At 40.6% G+C, this 22,780-nt stretch overlaps 1 protein-coding gene across 5 annotated transcripts in view; it reads left to right on the top strand.

Moving 5' to 3' along the window:
* The first annotated feature begins 2,996 nt into the window (after positions 1-2,996).
* evi5b (ecotropic viral integration site 5b) overlaps positions 2,997-22,780 on the top strand; it is a 37,831-nt gene continuing 18,047 nt past the window's right edge. For 3 of the 5 annotated variants that reach the window (XM_071926204.2, XM_071926203.2, XM_071926200.2), the window contains exons 1-11: positions 4,130-4,319; positions 12,064-12,296; positions 17,221-17,410; positions 19,604-19,828; positions 20,165-20,239; positions 20,404-20,529; positions 20,617-20,760; positions 21,513-21,602; positions 21,894-21,991; positions 22,270-22,330; positions 22,442-22,495. In XM_071926204.2, coding sequence (XP_071782305.1) covers positions 12,145-12,296; positions 17,221-17,410; positions 19,604-19,828; positions 20,165-20,239; positions 20,404-20,529; positions 20,617-20,760; positions 21,513-21,602; positions 21,894-21,991; positions 22,270-22,330; positions 22,442-22,495 — 1,215 coding nt within the window. In that variant the 5' untranslated portion in view covers positions 4,130-4,319; positions 12,064-12,144. Of the gene's footprint in view, positions 3,338-4,129; positions 4,320-12,057; positions 12,297-17,220; positions 17,411-19,603; positions 19,829-20,164; positions 20,240-20,403; positions 20,530-20,616; positions 20,761-21,512; positions 21,603-21,893; positions 21,992-22,269; positions 22,331-22,441; positions 22,496-22,780 lie in introns of those variants that run through there. The other 2 variants (XM_071926201.2, XM_071926199.2) reach the window with 2 other exon arrangements.

The raw sequence follows: 22,780 nt of genomic DNA, 5'->3' as shown, positions 1-22,780 counted from the left end.
TAAACAAGTGTAAAAATGAGACAATACAAAAACAAAACGGTACAAGTCACCATAGTGCAACAATGCAATGCACTGTTGTCATGTGAAAATTTTAAAACTCCAATATTGGCGATTTTCATGTTTTAACTTAAACTGAAGGATTACATGCTTCTCTATAGGTTAGGAAAATTCTACCACCTTTATCTAATGGGCGTATGAAAACCCATTAGACTAACTCTAATGGAGTTTTTAATGGGGGTTTTAGATTAACTCTAATGGGATTTTAATGCATGGTGATCATGCTGAAAACAAGGCTGTTTGTTTCTTAGTTCCTGAAAAGTTGGTATTTTGGAGATGCAAGGGTTTCAGTGGACAGATAAATGGCAGGTCAAGTATCAAGTATTGTAGTAAACACCATTGGAATTCAAACATTGTAGTAGTAGCCTAGTGTTAAGTGAATGATGCAGATTAATTCAAGTATTTCAGTAACAGCATCACAGTATTCAGATGTTAATCAGAAGGGATTCGGAGGTGCATGGGAGTCCAGGATATAGGTATAAAGTGACTAGTATTCAAGTCATGCAGTAAGAATAGTCACAGTTAATAAAGTGACTGATATGCATTAAAGTGACAGGTGCATCATATAGAAATTAGATGGTCCCAGCCATCCCACCCCAAACACACAGCTAATGGTGGAATTATTTCTAATCTGAAGATCTAACTAGACACTTGCCATATGTGCTGATATTTTACTGCATTTTCTTTTTTCATTTGTTATGTCTGATAGACACAACGTCTTCACACATTATTTCATTACTGAGAGGGTTATTGGGGCTTCAGAAACTCATGCCAGGCTTTTATTTGTTGATTTTTCATCAGCTTTTCATACAATACAGCCCCATATTTTAGCAAACAAACTCTTGACATTTTTTAATCTAGACTCTAATATTGTCAGCTGGATAGTAGATTTTTTTTAACTTGTAGGCCACAGAGGGTTAGAGTAAATGCTGTTTGATTCTGTTGTTCTGTTGTTTGAGTCTGTTGTTGTCATTTGATTTTCTGAAGTTAAATATTCGTAAAACGAAGGATAAGGTCATTGATTTTAGAATAGGTTCAAACTCGACTCCTCCCACGATAATTAAAGGTCAGAAGACTGGAATGGTGGACAGGGTTAAGTACTTAGGCACTATAATAGATGAGAAATCAAACTTTGATCTATACACTGAGTCAATTTACAAAAAAAGGTCATGAAAGATTATACTTCCTACGAAGGCGTAATGTTTTTGACATAGACAGCTGACAGATGATACAGGTCATTCATTGAATCAGTGCTAAACTTCCCTATGATTGCCTGTTTGTTAACTTGAAAGTACAAAAAAATTCCCAGTTTGTACAATGCTGTTACAATGGCCAATAAGATCCTAGGTGAACAACAGAGCCATCTGACTGATATCTTTATGGGACAGGTGATTCATGAGGCTAGGTCTATAGTAGCCAGTGCAGACCTTCATCTAGGAAGGGGAATGTCAGATGCTGTGGTCAGGACAGAGGTTTAAGATGCCCAGGGCAAAGACCAACAGATAGAAAAACATTTATACCTTGCTAAATTTGCGCAATGCTTAATTTTTGCACTTCATGTCTTCTGCCTTCCACTCCTCTATTTTAAATGTTGGGTGTTGTATTTGTGTATTTTTGCCTTTTTAATTTGCAGCCATGTCATTGGCTAATGGTGTGCATGTATTGTGCTGTTGTTGTGTTGTTGTTTTTACTTTCTGCTGCAAGAGGAATTTCCCTAGAAGGGACAATAAAGAGAACTGAACTGAAATAAACTGAACTGAGAACTATAGCACTAGACCCATTTCACTGTTTGCTCCCAGCTGTCTAATGATTTCAGGATCACCATGGTGTTTCCAAGTCTAGTCTACTACGTCAGCTGCAGTGCTTAATTTGTGCCCTCGCGGTTTTGGACTAGCGCATTCCGGTACCTATTTGCGTGGACCCGGCACCTGGTGGCATGAAACGTTTTTGTTTTTTTTGTCTGCTATGTAATACTCCCAATAGTTGACTCTTCTTTCCTTTCCCCTCCCTTCCAAAAACCTAACTGTCTCATTTCCATATGAAGACAGGTGATTACCCTATTAGAAAGTAGCAACAAGCGCATAGTAGTCACTTCACACATGAGTGAGCTGCTCTGCAGATGTGTTATGGTAAACTTCAGACAGCGTCGGCTAAAAGTTGAATTTGCTGTCCATATGTCCGCTGTGTGAACTATTTTGGAAAATTAGACAAGGTAAGCATGATTTTTTTTTTTTTTGTAAACGTGTTAGCATATTCTGTAATCTATTAGGTCTCTGCTGGGACAATCAAAATTCATATTTGCATAGATGACTGCGAAACAGAATTTTTTTTTCGAGTGCGGACCTGTAAGTACCACAGTTAAATATGCGGGCAATTGCGCATGTTATGTTGAGTGTCCAGAAATAATTGGTAATAATAACATGAGAATTGGTTGACGTGAAGGGCTGTAAGCCACATCACTGTGGGCATTTCAAAACCAGCGCGGTCCAGCTGAGTGTCGCATTTAGGTCTACTGAGCATTATGTAGCCTATGCAATAATCAAATATTGTTATAGGTCCCCAGTAGTCGGAGCTCTAAGGTCATATAGTCGGTCATTTAGTAATGTTTAGGCTACAGTAAGCTATATGGCTGTACTGAGCACCACCGTGCCTCCAATGCGCAATTGTCTTGATATGTTCCGGAACCGTTTCCCTCCAGACCGACTCGGGAACACCGACCCCTTGGTGTTCCGGGACCTCATCGTTTACAAATTAAGCACTGGTCAGCTGCTTTTGGAATATATAATGAGAGGTGTGTCTAACATAAAAAAAACAAAAGATTTGCGTCAGTAGTCTCATGTGAAACCAGAAAAGTGGGTTTGATGACTGTATGGTATGTGGATCAAGATAGTGTGCGTAGTCACATTCAGTGAACTTGTGCTCAGATGTGGTTAATGAGTCTCCATTTGGTTCTCTTACAAATCCGTGATTTGAAGCTACCAAGAATAGTGCAGCCGCTTTCATTTTTTAATAGCCCATGATGATACATTTCAACCTTATTGTTTTGTTACATATTGATCTAAGTATATAGATTATACTAAATACTAAACTACAAAGTATTAAGTAAGAAAAAATAATATTCAAAAAGTGATTTATTTTCCTCTTCTATAGGCCTACTGAAGGTAACATCAAATCAGAAGAGCTATTTTTGGAAGCTCTTGGCAGTTCTGAGGTAAAACTGTTGTAACCTGATCCAGTCTGCTCCAGCGGAAGTATTTTTTCTTTCAACAATCAACTTCAGGTAAGAAATTTTGTTGCTTGTTGCTACAAATCAGGTACGTGTACATACAGGGACTCACAAAGTGCCATCCCGGAACACACAACAATGATAGACTGTAATGACTTTCAATGTTAATAACTCATTTTGTTACACGACAACAAACTAAAAGTGAGTTGCTGTCCAGTCATATCAAGTTTATGCATTTGTAATGAAAGAAAAGGGGAGCTAAATTGGGCTGAATTTAAGGGTTTCCCCTTCTCTTGCCTATTTTCTCCTGACCACCTCATGACCATTTGCCCTGCCAATTTTTGGACTGTAGGATGAATTTGACAGACTGAGGAATGGTGTCAGCCTAAAAGTGTAGACAGGGTAGTGCCTATAGTAACGTGATGTCAGGGGTTTGAATCTGACCCAGTACCTTTGTCACGTCATCCCCCCTCCCTCCCAGTCTTTCTCTCTCGACTTTAAAACTGTCTAATAAAGGCGAACTGCAAAAAAAAAAAAAAAACTAAAATAAATAAATTAAATTTAAAACAACAACAAGAACAACAACAACGACACACCCACCCCCTCACAGTGACCCATCTTTGCCCCGGATGTCACATTGGAAATATTTGGTCAATGTGAATGAATGAAACAGGAGAAAGGTGTTTGATGTGCAGTTGCCCATCAGTAACATTAGGTGGCAGTACTGTTCCAGGTTGAAGCTGGGGGCGCATGCTCCGTGGGATGTAAACATTTGGTAGGCCGCCGTCTGTCTGCGCTCTGTATCGCAGACATTTGTGTACACGTATTATACGGCTTCATGGGCTGGACCGTGGAGTCAATGGGAACTAGCTAACACTGGCTAGCTTTCAAGAAGTAACCAAGCTAGGCTAATTTGGAAAATATAACGTACTAACCTAGCTAAAGTGTTTGAAACCAATTTCTTTCTTATAGTTGTGGGACCTAGTTTCGTGCATGGGAAGTAGACTTTGCTGCGGTTGGTCGAAAACGCTTCAAGGTAAAGGAGATTGTGTCTTTTGGGGAGCAGTCTAATTACTGGAAAGGAGCAGAAACTCATAACGACTGCTAATTGTCACTCTGCCTCTGTAAAAGTGAACGGTGTGGGATTACCTCCTAACAAGACTATTACATTCGGTTAATCGCTTTAGCTTGTATCACAGCTTGTCAATGGTGTCACTTGTATTGAATGTGTGTATACAATGTTTAACTATTCATTGGCTTGTAAAGAAAGATCCCGACTATCGTCTGGAACAAAAACATTATTATGGAGTTTGTTCTACTTAGTATGTCGAGTATCTATCTAGCTAACCCTACTGTAGCCTAATTAATATGCGTGGGCTAAAACGGAGCTTCTTGCAGAAAGAATATGAGCATATACTGTTGCATTTAGTGTCAGAAGATCACCATAGCAGCGCAGTAACCCAGAGTAAGATAAACTACCAGCGAGCCATAAAAGGAACAGGGACTCCTGCTATGTCTAATGTATCAATCCCTCGTTTACTGCCTTTAAAACGGAATGAATTTAGTAAGTGAGAGCACTGATGGGTAAGCCAAGGACTTAAGCTGCTCAACTCTGGCTTTGCCAGTGTTGAAGAATCCTTTAAAACTGTGGGGAGGTGGCCTACAACAACGCTGCACCGGTATGAGCAGAGGTAGAGGGTAAACCACCTAAACTCAGTTAAGCAACCTTTTTATTTAGGGAATAGAATATACCCACCTCACATAAATCCACACTGATGCTACTGCTACTGTTGAAAGTTACATGAGGATAAGGCAAGGCAAACTTTATTTGTATAGCACATTTCATACACAAGGCAAATTCAGTGTGCTTTATATAAAACGTAAAATATAAAACGTTTTGTTTATTACTGAAAATATAATGCGTTTTGGTTATATTGGTGGTTGTTTGCCTTATGATGATCACAGACTGGTGGTCATAGTTTACCACCTTTTTATTTAGCACTACATCACTGGACACGACTAAACATTATCATGCTGATCCAGTAAAATAGCTGGGAAGTGAGATATGGGCTTCTAATGAATGGCTTTGATTAAACTTGGATGATTTCTGTTCTTTGAGTTCAGTCACATACTGTAGTCTGTAAGTGCAGTGTGAGTTTCCTGGGTGGTCATGGCCAGATGCTTCTTAAATTACCAGTGAACAACTCTTCACTTTTTTTTGGCAGAGTAGAGTGTGTCTGTGAGACTAGAGATGGCCAAGTCAGAGCATTACCTGTCAGTACTTGTTCCAGTTAGACACTGGTCATGTTATTACAGAGAGCTTCCCTCTTACCTTCAGCCTCAGTCTGGACCTGGGGACTTTGAAGGAAGTGGGGGTGAAAAGAAATCTGTGGTCACTAAGAAGGGAAAAGAAATCTGTGGTCACTAAGAAGGGGGTGTGTAGGGGTGTGTGTGTGTGTGTGTGTGTGTGTGCACGGTCTGTTTGGTACTTTGTATGTGTTTTTATCCCACACAGAAAGAGAATACGGATTTAGTGACAATGGATCTAAATGCTAGATATCTGCATTTCCAAGGTTCATGAAGTTCATCAGTTAAAATGCTTAGGTGCTGGTGCCAGTTGCTGCATATAAAAGCAAGAAACTGATGTGGAGGCTGTATTTGAGGGCCCAGGACCTGGAAGTATCCAGTGGAAGACTAATTGCCCATCACTAGCGTAGATTGTAATATTAGCCTACACACATTTTCACAGAATGCTTAATAGAGTGTCTTTTAAATTGTTGGTCTCTAGATGGTGTGCGTCACTCCCACTGTTCAAAAATAAACTAGCCAAGGCTGAGACCTAGCTGTTAGTGTTATTGATTGAAACCATCGCCAGCACATTTCATTTTCTACGCTATTTCTAGCTCTCTTTATTCTCTCTCCATATTGAAGAATAGCCTTAAGCGAGACCATTGAAATGCTTATTGTACACTGCGAAAATGTGAGCTGCCTTCTGTGTGTGAAGTGAAAGGCCTTTCTACCTCAGCATGAGCGTGTCGTTTCAGGCAGGCCTATGTTCCCATACCCTTGCAGCTAAAGGAATGCATGTTCCCTTGAAGATGGCCATTCAGCTTCGGGTCTCTCCTGCTGTGCTGAACGATTTTGTTCTGATGTACTGCCTAGGACTAGCATGTGAGAAAAGAGTGAAATAGAAATAGACTGCTGTTGTTTGTGAGTTAGATGGTACTGTTAGATGATTCTAACAATGAGCTGGATCATTCTTGTTTTTCACCTCAGGTAACGACTGTAAAAGTCTTTTAGACTAAAAGCTGCAGTAATGCATAGTTCTCGGCTATTTGTCCTGGATTAAGATTTTGTGCCAGTTTCGTCATGGTCTGTTTTGTAGCACTGCTAGGTAGCTGTTGGGTACTAAGCAGTTAGAGTTAGAGGGGAGGAAATGCCTTCCTTTTAGATCTTTGGTCTTTTTCAGTTCCCCAATCTTCATGATGTTGTTTCGCCGAGGCTTTATTCAGACCCAATCTTGCCTTACTGTGGGTTTCATTAGCTATGCGTAATGCGTCTCAGGGCCCCATTCTCCCTTGAGTTCTTTGGCAAACAAAAGCAGAAACTATCTCTGTATCCAGGATTTATGGGGAAGCCTCACTTCAGCTGGCTGGGCTTGTTTAAGAAGAATGCTGTGTAAGGCCACCTGCACGCTGGCACCTTTCAAAAACGTGGCCTTCTCCTGTCCTGAGTTGATGAATTTTTAGGTTTACTCATTATATGCTGCTTGGATTGCATAATATATAATAGGGTATTCAGGCTATTTTCTGGCTGCTTGAAAAAAGAACTGAGTAAAGCACACTGGCATTTTTTTCCTAGCTCACATAAATGTGGAAATCAACCAGTCAATCTTCATCACAGTGTCAGGGCCAGCTAACAGTACTGGTAGACTAGGCTAAGCCTGGGGCTAACACTTGTAACATGCTTCACCTCTCTGCTCTTAGTGTTGAGTCCAGATAGTCATCTGTTCTCTCCCCAGTTAGTTCTGCATGGCATGCCACATTGGGGATCGGTCTTTGAAGGAATCACATGCCCTCACATCCTCTTCTTGGCTTTCAAAGGGAAAGAGTGCTGACACAATGCTAGCCTGGCTCAGTGGTGCAAAAAGAGCTGGGCAGCGTTAGATAGGGTGACATAGAAACGTTCATGGTAAGATACAAATTAGGGATTACCATTTTCAATTCAGGATAGACAGTTTTGGTTATTTTCTCAGATAAAATATCATAATTTAACCTTTTTGCACAAAATAGGTCACAAATTTTTGACATTCTTTCAGAATTGTAATAATTTGTGAGTTAATCAAGTTATCCATAAATCAGGTAATATGTCTTTTAGGAAGACTAGATATAGGCTACTGTTTTCAGTGTACTATCTCAGTTATATTTATCCACTGTGCTATTATGACTGAACTTGTTAACTTAGCAATTTTTAATTTTTCACCATCTATTCTCCACTCATCTCATTTTCCTTTTGAATGGTTTGAACTGAGTAAACTGTGTCAGTATAACTCCAGTCAGCAATACAAAGAGATTATACTAAGATATGGGAGAAGACATTGATTAACCATTTAAATTGCCTGTTTAAGGTGGGCTTCATGCTTGATTGTTGTTTGAGTGCTTGTTTTGGAGGACTGAAGCTATAGTCTACAGTGCGACTCTGTCAGCTTTTTGTAAAATGAAGTAATTGAGTGGATTAATTATCTGTGTGTTCTACTTTGCTATTGAACCAGTGGGAGCTGAAAGTAGAAAAAATGTGCTGATCAACAAAAATGTTTGTCGGTTAGAGACTGCAGTGCACAGAAAAATTGCGCAGTCTGGTTCTGTGAAGGATAGGCCTATTCTTAATGTAAAATCTTGTCATTTGTGTCAGTGATACTCTGGGTGGTTAAATGCCAAGCTGCATTCTCAGATTTACTGATTGGTTGTGAGCGCACACGTTCAAGGGTCTAGTCTAGACCAGGTGTAAAGCCACTTCTGCTGTCACTGTCTTCTTTGTAACTCCTTGCATACCAACTGAGAAAATGAGCTGTGAAATGTCATTGAAATTTGGTGAATTTGCAAAAAGATTTTTCTTTTTCATTTCATTTCTTCCATAAATAGATATCTTTGTTATATCTTTGTTTCCATAACATGTTTTACTCATTTGTTCTTTACATTTTAAATCTACAGGCTGAGCTTAGCGTCTTTGTTGACTTAGCCTTCCCACCCAGTAGGATCTGTAAGTTTAGCTCTAATGTCATGTAGTTGTACCGAAGTCAGAAAACATGCCTGACCCTCTGACAGCTCAGGAATAGGGTGTAGTAGTGAAAACAGTGGCAGTTTGGAGAGCCAACTTCCTGTTTCTGTCCAATCCAGAATAGACTTGGCACAGTGATTGGACAGGTAATAACTAGAGATCCTTCGATTAGGATGTTTAACCTAACAGAAATTTTACAACTCATAACTTCTTTACATTTGGTTAGGTTTGCACTGCACTATAATATTTTTAATACGAAGTTCCTAACTCAATGTGTGCTGTAACCCATTTCCTGTTATTGAAAATGCTGAATCATGTTTTCCCTTGTGGAAACACACACATTACACATTACTCTGACTAAATTGAGGGGAAATTGAAACGTGTGCTCTATATCATAAAACTGATGAATGAGCAACATGGTTTCTTGGCTAAAGAAAGGTGGCAAACCTTCAGGAATTTAAAGTTACATTAAGTTTGGAAACTTGGCAAAGTAATGACAATAAAAAAAAGGGAATATAGGCTATACCAAACAAAAAGTTTTAATAAAGCTTTTACACGGTCAAAAACATCTTAATATCTGCATCTGTGTTTCATCAAATTAATAGAGGACAGATCATAAAATTACAGAGATAATATAAAGGTACAAGAGATTTTGAGCTATAACTGTAAAATATTTATTTCAATCATTTTCAGTTTGTCAGTGACTGTTCACCATCAGATATTTCTTGAGAACGTCCATTTCAACGTGTCAGTCATCATCTGATTCTGCTCCTTCGAAGCCTTTCTCTGTTCTTGTGGCATCATCTTTTTTGTCTACAAATTGTTCTGCTCTCGCATTTATTAGGTTGTACAGCATTTTCCAGTGTATCGCCCCAAAGAGACTAGTTTCAACCTGATGCTGCTGTGTGGATTTGAGATTAAAATGGTCTCCTGCGGCTAGTCAGACAGAGGACAAATTTAATCCTATTACAAATATCCATCTTAACTATTGCATTTCTTTATTTTAAAGAATAATAATTCAATTAAAGATTATTTCTAGGGTTCTTTAATGCGCTTTAATTCTTTAATAAAAATTCTCAATATTCATTTAAATTTTCAAAAATTGCATTAAATGCTAGTAAATTTCAAATGAAATGAAAATATTACCTCCTTCAGCAAGTTTAGGCAAGAGTTGTTTCAGTGACAAGTTGATAAAATGGCTCAAAAGTCACAAAATATTTCAGTAGTCTTGTCTCCACAGAAATAGATAGATATACTATAATAAAATTAATAACATTGATTTGAAAGGTAGTGTCCAGGATAATGTGACTTTTTGGAAGAAACTTTCCCAACACTCACTGGAGTATAGTTTTGTGGAATCTCTGTCTTCCAAGTTTGTCTCATCAAATGTAGAAACATGTTGCATTGTAATAGTAAACTGTGTGTGTGTGCGTGTGTGCGTGTGTGCGTGTGTGCGTGTGTGTGTGTGTGTGTGTGTGTGTGTGTGTGTGTGTGTGTGTGTGTGTGTGTGTGTGTGTGGGTGGGTGCAAGGAAGTCAACTCCTTTTCTGTCTAACAGCACTGTACTGAAGCACATTCCTGTTACCACATTGTACCACAACCTTTCCTCCCATCTCCCTTTGTCTTTCTCTCTCTCTCCTTTATGTCTTTATTCTTCTATAGATATTTACAGAGAAATGACTCATAATTTTTGACAGGGCAAGATGGTTGCTAATGATTTGTTTCCTGCTCGGTGGCAGTATCCAGATTTCCTGTTGAGGTGAAAGCTAAGGCTTGTTGTGCACACGCTTAAGCCTGATGACAAGACTAATTTTATTTTCCTCAGAATCCGCTGTGAGGTGAATTCCAGATTGAGTTACCTGCTGAGTACAGAGCTGCAGTTCCTGCTACACACTGATTTGAGCAGTATACTGAAAGAACGCCTATCTTAGGTAGAGCACTTTGACCCTTGCTGACATGATCAGCATATGACTACAAGGCAGTGTGTCTTCAAATTGGTCAAAGGCTCAGAACAAAAGATTACCTTTAGAAAAGAATGTGTTACTGACATTTAAATTTAATATATTCTTTATTTTTGTGTTTCTCTCTTGCTGAATACATATTGGATTTCCTCGTGGAATATGCTAGTAGCCAAAAGGCATTGATTTCGGATACTTTGGAATAGCAGGTAGGAATTTATAAAGGATACTCGACATTCAGTTTTTCATAATGCTGTTACCATAAGGATTGTTTTGTCTCTGCCTATTCACTCAAATGGTATTGGTGACAGAGCTTCAAGAATGGTTTATTCTATATCCAGTGTATTGCAACTTTGGCTAGATTTTTTTGGAAATGAAAGAAATCCATTTTATGTAGTGGGCATCCTGTCTCTTGACACCATGTCAGCTTTTCTGTCTAATTATCTGAATTGTAACGCTCAGATTAAAAACATGTCAGGGTTGAAACACGCCCTGTTAGTTGTCACTGTGCAGTCATTTTCATAGCGGTGGTTGGTGATTGCCATGATATTTCTGTGCTCGGTTGTATACAATACAAGTTTCTACCTTGTCTGTTTTAAATATTTTATTTTCCTTACCTTAGGGATTTGTTTATGAACATTGCATTAAGCCTCCCAAATGGTGTCCTTAGCCAAGGGTTTATAGTTGTTATAGTTTATGTAAATTTCATACAACTTAATCTCTAATTACCACAATGATTGATTATTATACAATTCCTTCAGACTGTCAAGCACTGCAATAAACTATAAATTCACTTCATAGTAAATCAAGTGATGCTGATTAATTTTCTTTCTTTATATTCTTTGGCTAGTGGCTAACAACTGGCCAGCTAAGACAGCCAATGTTAGCTTGGTGCATCAGATGAGTTATCTGGCTAATTAGCTGGAATAACTCTGTATACAAAAACATCCTTTTCTTGGAATATTATGTCAGGATATTACCAGCAATTGTGTGACTACACAATCACTTGAGGGACTATCATGGCTTCCTTAGCATTTATGGAAAGTAAATACCCTTAAGTGCTCCTTGCAAAACAAAAATGATAATGTCGCCCTAAAAGGGTGGCGGGATATAGGCTAATGATGTTCAATTAACTGCAAGATAAGGATGGCAGAAAATGAGTTTTGTGCAATTGGGGGCTTAAAGAAAGGTTTAGGTATAAAACTACAGCCATGGCAGTTTTCTATTTTGATGATGTCAAGTTGAATTTATTTATACAGCACTCAAACAGGTTTGTTACAAAGTGCTTTACAGAAACAAAGAACATTATATGTTAATTTGAAATATAGCAATGCGGACTGTTCATGCCAGTGATGTGTGTTTGATGTATGTATTTTGAGCATGTCAGCTTCAAATAATTGACATTTAAGAAGTAAGCCTAAAATTCACCCTAGATCATGCCTTAGTGTTTACTAAGGCCTGTTGCTAAAGATGATTGCTGTGTTTTTGACATTGTCTGCATTCACATTAGATGCTCAGTTGTGCTTCTTCTCCATCCTCTATGCAGGTGGCGACAGACAAGGTTGCAGGTAAGCTGAGTTCTACTCTCTCATGGGTGAAGAACTCGGTGTCGCACACGGTCAGTCAGATGGCTAGCCAAGTGGCCACGCCCACGTCCCTGCAGACCACTGCTACCTCGTCCTCTACGTCTCTTTCCTCGCCGGCCCTCTCGCCGTCCTCGCCTGCCCAGCTGAGTCCTGATGACGTGGAGCTGCTCGCCAAGCTTGAGGAACAGAACAGGTAAACACAGAAGCTGTCTCTGCAGCATCTTGTTCTTCTTGTGAACTTAACAGTCTGTTTGATTTTTGGGTTAGGCCTACAAGGTAGCTTGGCTTCATTCAGAGGCAAGGTCTGTGCAAAGTATAAAACACGTTAACTACACAAGAGCCGATCCTAGTACTGTTAATAACATTAACAAATGTGAGTCAAATTTCTCTACATGTGGAAAAAGTGGTGGCTTTGACAAGTCTATCCTCTGTGGCATTCTGGGTAGTGGCTACTGTGGGTTTTGTGTGAGGTTTGCGGCTGCGTGCTGGTTAGCAGGTTAGCACTACCATAAAGGGAACTCACTTGCCAGTACGTTTTTTCATACACATCTACATGTTGTCAGCAGATGGGGGCGTTATGGTACAAGTACTCCGACCCACACTGACCTGCTCATTTTGACCCTCATCGCAATGAACATTTCATTGGTCAGCTCACATTTAGGAAGCAATCACATGCATGGTCAGTGTCAGCCTCAACGTTAGTCTAACAGTGGAGTGTACATGGAAAATTCAAGTTTGGCAAAGTGATTCTTCAAGCAGGAGTTTGAAGCATTGTGGTGGATATAAAAGTTAAGAGGCATATTGTATGTATTACTGTGAAAATATACCTTGAACTAAACCTTTTCTGTGATTTTTCACACCACTTCCATAATCTGATGATCTTTTCATATCCAAATGAGTTTTGAAGATGAGGGCTTGCTGGCAGAGAAGGAAATGATATACCTGACATCAGTCAGCATATAATCTCCATATTTCATCACAGAATGTCACAATTTTATTCAGAAAAACTGCTTATTGTGATGCTGTTGTTTTGTCATCTAGCAGGCCCAGGCAGTAACTATGTAAAGCACAGTGCAGTTTCCGCACCTACTCGTTACTGAGCCGTACTGTAGAACTTGTTGCAGTTTAAAAGTTTTGTGAATCCACATTGCTACATAAATTTTATCAGACGATTCTGCTTGCGTGAAATTGGCAGTAGTATCGGTTCCAAAAATCCAGATCACAGCATGCCTATTTGTAGAGCTATTAATGTTTGATTTAGTGTTTTCATGCAACTCTATTGTCTTACTGTAGGTGGGTAAATCACAATATTGATCGAGTAATCTAATAGCCGCACAGTGCACAGTCAGAGTCTGTTGCAGATTGAAATCTAACAGTGTGCTGTCCCTGTGGTGCTCACTGTTCACATCAGCTGAAGCACTGTTAGAGGATGATGCAACACCCCCTTCTCTATCCCCAACTCTGTGAATTCTTCCCCTGCTGTGGCTCTCACCCATGGCTAGTGCACTCTCAGCGTTGGCATGGAAACCAGGCACATGGCTCAGAGATGGGGGATTGTATCACAGTGTTACCTCCAGTGAAGAGGACAGCAGAGGCTCTGTCTAATGAAGCTGTTCACTCCAGAGGTCAATGACTCATCTGTAGGCCCACAAGAGCCACTGGTATGCTGCTCCAGGGTGCAGAGTAACACGGATGGTAATGCATCCACTTCATATGGGAAGATCAAAGCTGACCAGGGAAATCTTTCATTTTCTCCTTAATGTCATTTAAGGAGCTCTGAGTAGACTCCCGTCTGCCGAGGGTGAACAGAAGGCGTGGGCTTGAGAGGCTCATAGGTCACCTGCCCTTTGACCCCTGCCTCCACCCCAACAAGTAGGGCTACAGCTGGGCCCTTTCACCAGGCACATTTCTCTGCTGCCACACTTTCCCAATGACTGACAATGCAGTCTCTTCTTTCTAAGTCCCATTCACAATGTAGCAACAAGCTAATACTTACCGAAAACATAAGTATAATTGTTTTATTATCAAAGTGTTTACAAGAGAGGTGCAACAACATGTAGGCTGCACAATGGCAGTGGGAGGACTTTGGTATTCCTGTATGTGTTACAGATACTGCGATGGATCCCACACTTGCTCACCAAGTGTTTGTGTGTGTTTGGTGAGGCCTTTGTACCCTACAGACCAGATAAGAGACAAGAGCAGTCATTTGAATAGCGTGAGAGAGACAAGGGAGTCCCGCATTCACTACTGTAATCTGTATGTCAGACATGCCACCGCTCCAGACTTTCTAGAAAACCAAGACATGAGGAGTACATCATGAGTTTCTCTTGGTAAGAAGGTGCACATCTATTCCTAATAGTATTTCTGGCTTGCTCTGCTATTATAATGGTTTTGCAAATCGAAGACATTGTAACGGTCACGCACTTGTAACACGGTGAGAATGTAGCCCTAACACTTGTTTGGCTCTGTTTGGATCTGTCACAACTCATAACTTTGTTGAGCTATTTATCTTTATTATTGCAAATAGGCCTAGTGTTCACCTAGACCTTATTTCTTTATAGTTTTTTCCTATTTTGTCGTCTTAATAAAGCCTAGGACTAGTGTTTGACTACTGGTGAATTATTAGCAGAGCGGACACTAGGCTTCGTAGGTTAAATAAAGTCAGGTTCATGTGCAGCGCAGGCTGGTGCTGCTGTGTGTACGTCCATCTGAAGTGGGCTAACTGAAATGCATGAAAAAATTGGCAATTCCTCCTAAACACTAGTCTACATCATGCTCATAGTATTCACTCCTTAGCTTTCTGTAATGCTGAATGCAAGTGAAAAAGCCCTTGCAGGCTGGGCTTGCTGGACATGTATTTCGTTCCCTCCCGCACGACCCAAATTTGGCTGTAACCCTAGCCATTCTGGGAGCGCTCTCAGTGACGTCACCGGCTCCAGTGGAGAGGCCCCGGCTTTTTTCCGAGATCAGGTGTCTGAGCCTTTGTGTGCCTGTCATGAGCTCCTCCGTCCTACACAGGTTGGGAGTCACAGCTTCTTCTCTCTGTGCTGATCCTTGATCAGGTCACCCTGTCAACAACTTCAGTGACGAGCTGGTAGAGTGATACAGCGCAGGGTTAGCCTGCTGAAAACAGACACACATTGCTTGAGCTTTTATCCCCATTAACCCACTTCTAGGCCTGATGCTGATAACGGATGAAAACAATTAATGAGAACAGACCTCACAGAGTCAGGAATTCTTTTACTGATCTCCAGTGGATTTATTGTTTATTTATAACAGGCCTGCAGTTACTGTGAAATAAAAAAATAAAAAAACGGCAACAAAGAGGATTTTAGTAGAAATTGAATGATTTTGGCGACCCCTTGAATCCCTTAGTGGAACTGTTTTACATCGCTGTCACAAAGTTGACTGAGCACTTTCCACCACTTTCCACCAGCAGCACCCCGAACTACCAGTAACCTGATGCAAAAAGTCTTTCAGTCCATGTCTCAGTGTATTGTTTCTAACGTCAGCATTGAGCCATTAACTTTGTTCCCGCACTAACAAACTAGCCATTAACTAGTTTGCTAGTGTGGGAATTTGAGTGAGCAGATTTTTTGGGGCTCATGTTCAGGACATAGCTAAAATCTTCCTATTCACAAGCTGATTGCTGCTGCTAATGGGAAACGTTAATGCTAGCTTACAAGCTAACACTAGCTAACTAGAGAAGGAGAATCGTACCAGGAGACATAGAATAAATACAGAAAGCAACACATAAACCAATTTTCTGAGGTGATGGTCTCATTTTTCTACAGCCATTATATTGAGCTATCAAAATTAATTTGAGAATGACATATTGAGATAATATTCTACATGTAGTAGTTTTAATGTATCTGGGCACTTTTTGAGTCATGTGGGGATATTTAGACTTGTGTCATGTGGTCAAGAACATCAACATCATTTAAAAAAACAGTTGTCTTACTATAGTGGTTTTAAAGCAACTCCAGATGGCAGCTGGAAGCTGATTTGATTGAGAAAAGTGACTTAAAAAGTGACTATTTAAGAGCAGACTGAACTCTGATCGACCTGCTGTAGCTATATTTGACTTTTAGGGAGGCTGGGGCTCAATCCATGGCACTGTATTCTATGTTTTGCTCTAGTCAGTCAGAGTGATGCATTGGGTTACTTCACTGTCGTAAAGCTGCAATACATCACTAGAAAGTGGCTTTTTAAACAAGCTTTTCCATTTTTAGCACTGCACTAGAAATGTGGGTGGCTTTGGTGTCAACGCTGTTTGGATTAATGTTCAGCTTCAGTCATCGGGCTGCTTGCCTGAAGCATTTATTCACTGTAAGCCTACACTGCTTTCACAGCACCCACACAAACCTTTTACATAGGTGTTACTTCTCCAGTAGTGAGCATAACATTTGGTTTCCACATCGGTGGAAGGCTTATTAAGGCTTAAGGCGTGATTTAAGTGTTTGTTGTGTAGGATTATTGTCATGAATCATATCCTCTAATATCCTCTAATGTTTTTTGAGTGGATTTCCTAATTGGGGCCAACTTTGGTAAAATCAGGATTATGAACTAGTCATAATTAAAGGGATGGTACCTAAAGCCTCTCTGATTTATCACGATGTGAGAGTTATGTCAGTCCATCCAAAAAGCACTTGCACCAGTTTTTTGTTGTTTGAGGTCTCGGAAACAGATAGTGGAGGTCAATTGGCTACAAAACCATATTTCTGAAAAAATGTATTTAAGAGCTTCTTGAAAACCTGAACTATCTCTTTAAGCCATTACACAAAATCTTAGAAGATCAGGGTGAAAATCCTTTATCAACATTCTCCACAGCTATCTAATGATAATGTTAATAATGTGATACTTGATTGATCCCTTAAGGGGAAAAAGTCGGCTACAGAACAGCACCTGGTAGGCATTCAGTGTCTTGCTCAAAGACAGTTTTCCAGGGAGGATGCTTGCTGAGATGGGGGCGTGAATCGGGGCCCTCTAGCCACCCTGCTGCCCTTATCTTGAAAATTTTAGTCGGGTGGCAAGTTTGTGCTGTAATTAAAACAATAAAATATAAATTAAGAAATGTTCGAGTTATCTCATTGTGTCTATCACATTAATGCCTGCAGGCTGCTGGAGACGGACAGTAAGTCCCTGCGCTCCGTAAATGGCTCCAGGCGCAACAGTGGCTCCTCCCTGGTGTCTAGCTCCTCCGCCTCCTCCAACCTCTCCCACCTGGAGGAAGACTCGTGGATCCTCTGGGGACGCATCGTCAACGAATGGGAGGAGGTGCGCAAGAAGAAGGAGAAGCAGCTTAAGGTGAGGCTAGTACACATGACTAACTGCCTGGAGTGACAGCAGAGTCTGGGGCAGACCTGCTTAGAGTGCATTAAGAGCTTACTGAAACACATTTGACCTGGCTGACAAAGGTTAGGTTGAGGCAGGTGTGGCACTTAGTAACTGCAAATACTGTATTTTAATTAATACTGTAATTTAATTAATTGATTTTTGGAATCCAAAATAATTGATATCTGCATTTTTGGTAATTCCCTATTTGACAGGAATAATAGTATGTTTCCATAAACCTGCGTCCCAAAGAAAGAGACTAAAGCTCTAATTTTGTTCCCGGGCTGAAAGTTAAGTTAAACTGTGCATGGTCTTTCTTATAGTGCACAGTTGTGTCACAGGCATTTGTATCAAGCTTTGGCCGAACTTCATAATGGCCCTATCTATTTGAGTGTTTGCTTGGTCCAGAGGTAATTCCCAGGGCTATCTTTGTCCCTAAGTGACCCTGTAGTGTTGTCCTTGAACATGTTATTTTAGTTCTTGGCATTTGAAACTAAATTTAGGTTGCCTGTTGCTACAGTAACTCTCTGAGGGTTTGTGATAATAACCCTATTCTCAATCAGTGTCAGTGGCAGTCTGATTACACGTGCACATGCACAGTGGAGAATGTGAAGTGCTCAAAAGTGCATACTTGTGTATGTGTAAATGGGGAAGTGTAGTAAACGACCAGTGAACAGTGGTGTCCACGTCTGGGTGTGGTATTATGTAATTTCAGATGCCTCTTCCAAATGTGTAGCAAATTGACATTCTCTTCCCCTTGGCTTACACAGAAAGGAAAGGAGGAACCTTGACTTTTCTGTCATTGTCAGCAAAACTCTTCTCTCTTTAACATGCTGTTGATGAATTCATGTTTTCAATACTTCATGTTCCCTTGGGACCCACTTTCCAATACAGTGCCCTGGAAGAGAAATCTCTTTTTAATGTAACTGAGTGATTATGCTGTAAAAGCAGAGAAGTTTACACTCTAGTGCGTTATTAAGTGGAGGTGATGCTCTAGATGTCTTACATGATGCTTAAATGGAAAATCCACCTTAAAACACTTAAACATTTAAAAAACAGCTACTGGTGATGTACATCGCATGCCCACTTTGTTGTATGGTGGTGTATTTTTCTTTTTCCCACAGATAAGTGGACAAACGTAGATGACACAATGTCACATTGAGATATTTCCAGCTCCTCTACAATGGAGTTTAGTCGCAGAAAATGTAATCAGGTTTTGGTGTCAGTCCCTCAGAATCAAAGAGTAAAGGCTTCTTTCTAGACTCACCATTTTGCACCAACGTTCAACAATCACGCACGGTCCTATAAACCCTTATAACCCACAACTGAATGCAACAAGTTCACGCCCGCTGAGGTTGTGGAAAGTCACTCTGTGAACTGTAGGCAATCGCTAACTGACGTAGAAGTAGACAAGGCAGGTTGAAGGAAAATGGGGACTCCAAAAGAGTAAATTATAACACTTCATTACAAAATAACTCCTGGAATGCATTGGACATCACAGATTCATGATATAGAACAGTGTAAGAGTATCCGAGGGTGAATTTTTTTTTAGTGTGACAGGAAAACGAGGGTGATTGAATGAGCGGTGTGACACAGCGGAGTGCAGCTTTCGTTCAGACTCAGACGAGATATGAGACGGTGCATTGTTCCAGCACAAGGCCTGGCTTGTCTTGTCTAACCTCGGTGAGAGGGAGAGAGGTCTCCCGCTGAAAGCCTGTGTGGGTGGACCTCTGCTCCAGATGCACCCTGGATTGACCAGATGCACATTATGCTCGCTCACACACAGGCACACAAACACACACATGACCCAGACACTCCCGGCACAGCTGGAAAGGCCAGTGTTCCCTCTCAGCAGAGGAAATGGCTTAATCGAGTTGTATCAGCAGCAATATGTGAGAAAAACATGTCACACTGCAGAGTGCCTCGCTGACAAGATTATATTTAGCAGTGGACATTTATTATTATTATGCGCACAGACACATGGCTGTATCCTGTTGTAAGCAACTCAAGTGTCTGTTTTATTCTCACAGGAGGCTAGTCTGTTTTGAATGAATAAATTAATTTGGTGAATGTCACCAAATGTTAATTTTCATCTTTTGTAAATGTCTATTAAAATTTTGATTAGATTTATTACATTTAAAGAATGTATCTCTTCTTATCCCACAGGATCTTGTCAGAAAAGGGATTCCTCACCACTTCCGGGCGATAGTGTGGCAGCTGTTGTGCAATGCCCAAAATATGCCCATCAAAGATCAATACTCAGAACTCCTGAAGATGACTTCACCCTGCGAGAAGCTGATTCGTAGGGACATAGCGCGCACTTATCCTGAACATGAATTCTTTAAGGAGAAAGACAGCTTGGGCCAGGAAGTCCTCTTCAATGTCATGAAGGTGAGTCTGCATTCACTTCACAAAAGCCCCTTTGTGTCCAGATAATCTTCAACAGCTCATTGCTGTTCTTGCCAGTCATGAGTACAGATAACAAAAATGCTAGAGAGAGAGAAATGAGAGAGGGTTTTCGGTGTAATAGTAGTTTCAGAGTACAGATTGCATAGACGCAGACACAGAGTGGAGTGCTACACTGTTTGAATCCAGGATGAAAAGTGTTGACTCAGCAGTTACAACTTGGCCCCAGAGGCCCTTAGCTCTGCAGTATATAATCTGAACTCAGCTATGCTCCTGTGACCATCACTGAGACTCATCCAAAGCCACTCCCCGTTGCCTCAGGCCTATTCTCTGGTGGACCGGGAGGTCGGCTATTGTCAAGGAAGTGCATTCATTGTAGGACTACTGCTCATGCAGGTAATAAACCCATCTTTGCCTTCAACACACACATACGCACAGACACAAACACAGACAAATACCTTTTTTATCAGCTGCCAGCAAATTGTTTGGCATGTTTGCCTGTTTGTACAGCTGACTGAGAAAGATTGGGGCTTTGGTATCATCCTGTTTCTTCTTCGTAGATGCCAGAAGAGGAGGCTTTCTGTGTGTTTGTGAAGTTGATGCAAGACTACAGATTACGAGAGCTGTTTAAACCCAGTATGGCTGAGCTGGGACTCTGCATGTACCAGTTTGAGTGTATGATCCAGGTAGGAACCTCGTACTAGCAAGTAAAACACTTCAGAGAGGGATTTTGGAGTAGAATGAGGTGAATTTCTATGATTTTTGTCTCACAGGAGCATCTCCCGGAGCTGCATATGCATTTCCAGGCCCAGAGCTTTCATACCTCCATGTACGCCTCCTCCTGGTTCCTCACCATCTTCCTCACCTCCTTCCCTCTGCCTGTCGCTACAAGGATCTTCGATATCTTCATGTGTGAGGTCAGTTGAAGGGAGACACATGCTTGGTTGCCGTGGCTTTGCTCAAGAACTATCACACCTCTCTTTGAATGATATTCTGTTTCTGCTCACTCTAATTGATGAAAATCTTCTGTCGCTCCTTAGCTCTTATTCTATTTCTTTACCTTGCATTTGACTCTTTGGCTACATGTTTGTTCTATGGAGGGAATACTGTCAGGGCTCCGTCTCTGTTTTTACTGTTGCTTATTTGTAATATTGGTCATCTAGGACACCTGTCCAGACACTATATGAGTGTCTGGACAAGAGCCTCAGCTAAATGCCTAAAATGTAAATATGCCTGCTTGACAAAAAAAAGAAAAAAAAACTTTAAGGAGAGATTGAACGATGACACTTGCATCCCTGCGTAGTGTGTCCACTTGCATAACAAAACCTTAAAAAAAAAAACCTTAAGGAAAGATTGAAGGTTAGAATTCCCCTAACTGTTCTAAGAATGCCTTCAGATAAAATACAGAGATGATGTTATCTATGTCAAGTAAATATTATCCATTAGCGCCACCTGTTGGCAAAAAGAAGCATTAAATAAGTCCACATTTAATTGTAATGAATGAGTTTTCTTATGACTATATTTAGGACCTGTCTGGTCCAAACAGTCACGTAGGGGTCACAAAATTTGTTCCCGTAATTGCACTGTAAAACACATTTCACAGCACATTGAGCATCACAGAAGTGTAACCGATTACTCCCAAGTGATTACTGGTGATCTCTTTCGACAGGGTCTGGAGATTGTTTTCCGTGTGGGACTGGCCATCCTCCAGATGAACCAAACAGAACTCATACAGCTTGACATGGAGGGAATGTTACAGGTACACAGGCATAACCTCCACTTAACTTGTCATTCACGCAGCTCAGATTTCTTGTGAAAAGCTTGCAAGTTCATTCTAATTCCCCCTCAAGGGAAAGTCCCACAGCCCCGGTTGATTGATACATGTGCGCTCCCAACTTGCACCTCTGCACATACTGACTTTTGAAGTAGTGCATTGAGGTCAGAAAAACACCTGACTACAGCATCAGGGCGCATAGGTTTTTTTTTTTAAATTAACTTGTTTATGGGTGTCTGTCTCTCATCTTGTCTCGGTTTTCTTGCTCTACTCCAGCACTTTCAGAAGGTCATCCCACACCAGCTGGACAGCGGACCAGACAAGGTCATCCAGGCTGCTTATCAAGTCAAATACAACGCAAAGAAGATGAAGAAGTGAGTAGAACTGTCATTCCACCACCGCCAATTTATTTATTTTACCTGAGACACTCTGAAATTCGCCCACGTCACTGCAACCTCTTAAGGTTTATAAAGTTAATCAGCATGGTCCATTCTTGTGAATCTTTGTTGTTTCATTGCTGCTAAATTTGCATTTTTTTCTGTTATGATAAATAGTTGAGCTTCCACCCCAGCAAGAATGCCAGCGGTAGGTGAGCGACATGGATGTTGTGGTTCAAAGCATCTTCACTGATGCTTTGTGAAATGTTTTTCAGGTTAGAAAAGGAATACACTACAATCAAAACTAAAGAGATGGAGGAACAGGTGGAGATTAAGGTACGTGCAGACAAACGGGTGTTTAAAGTGTGAACAACAGCAGAGAACTCTCCAGCATCTATATTTGGATGTATTCTGTTTTACATGACTTTGCGCATCCTTGTTTTGCAGAGGCTGCGAACAGAGAACAGACTGCTGAAGCAGAGGATAGACACGCTAGAAAAAGTGAGTGCAACAGTGGTTGTTGAGGGTGCTATGTCATTACCATACAACCCTGACAAACCATAAACCAATCAGCCACTGCTACTGGTGTTTACACACAATCATCAACCTTACATTAACCCATCCAGTGTATGCTCATACATCACGCATCTCCTATTGACCATGGAGTCTTGTCTTTCACTAACTGGGCTGTGTTAGTTGAAGCGTGTACGGTTACATGATAAACTGTCATTGACTGGTATGACGAGTTTTCTGAATCTAGATGAAGTTGCAATAAAAAGCACAAGC

The sequence above is a fragment of the Centroberyx gerrardi genome, chromosome 9 (assembly GCF_048128805.1).
Source record: "Centroberyx gerrardi isolate f3 chromosome 9, fCenGer3.hap1.cur.20231027, whole genome shotgun sequence".
NCBI lineage: Eukaryota > Metazoa > Chordata > Actinopteri > Beryciformes > Berycidae > Centroberyx > Centroberyx gerrardi.
The sequence above is the reverse complement of the archived record's forward strand: the minus strand, read 5'-3'. Positions and strand labels throughout refer to the sequence as shown.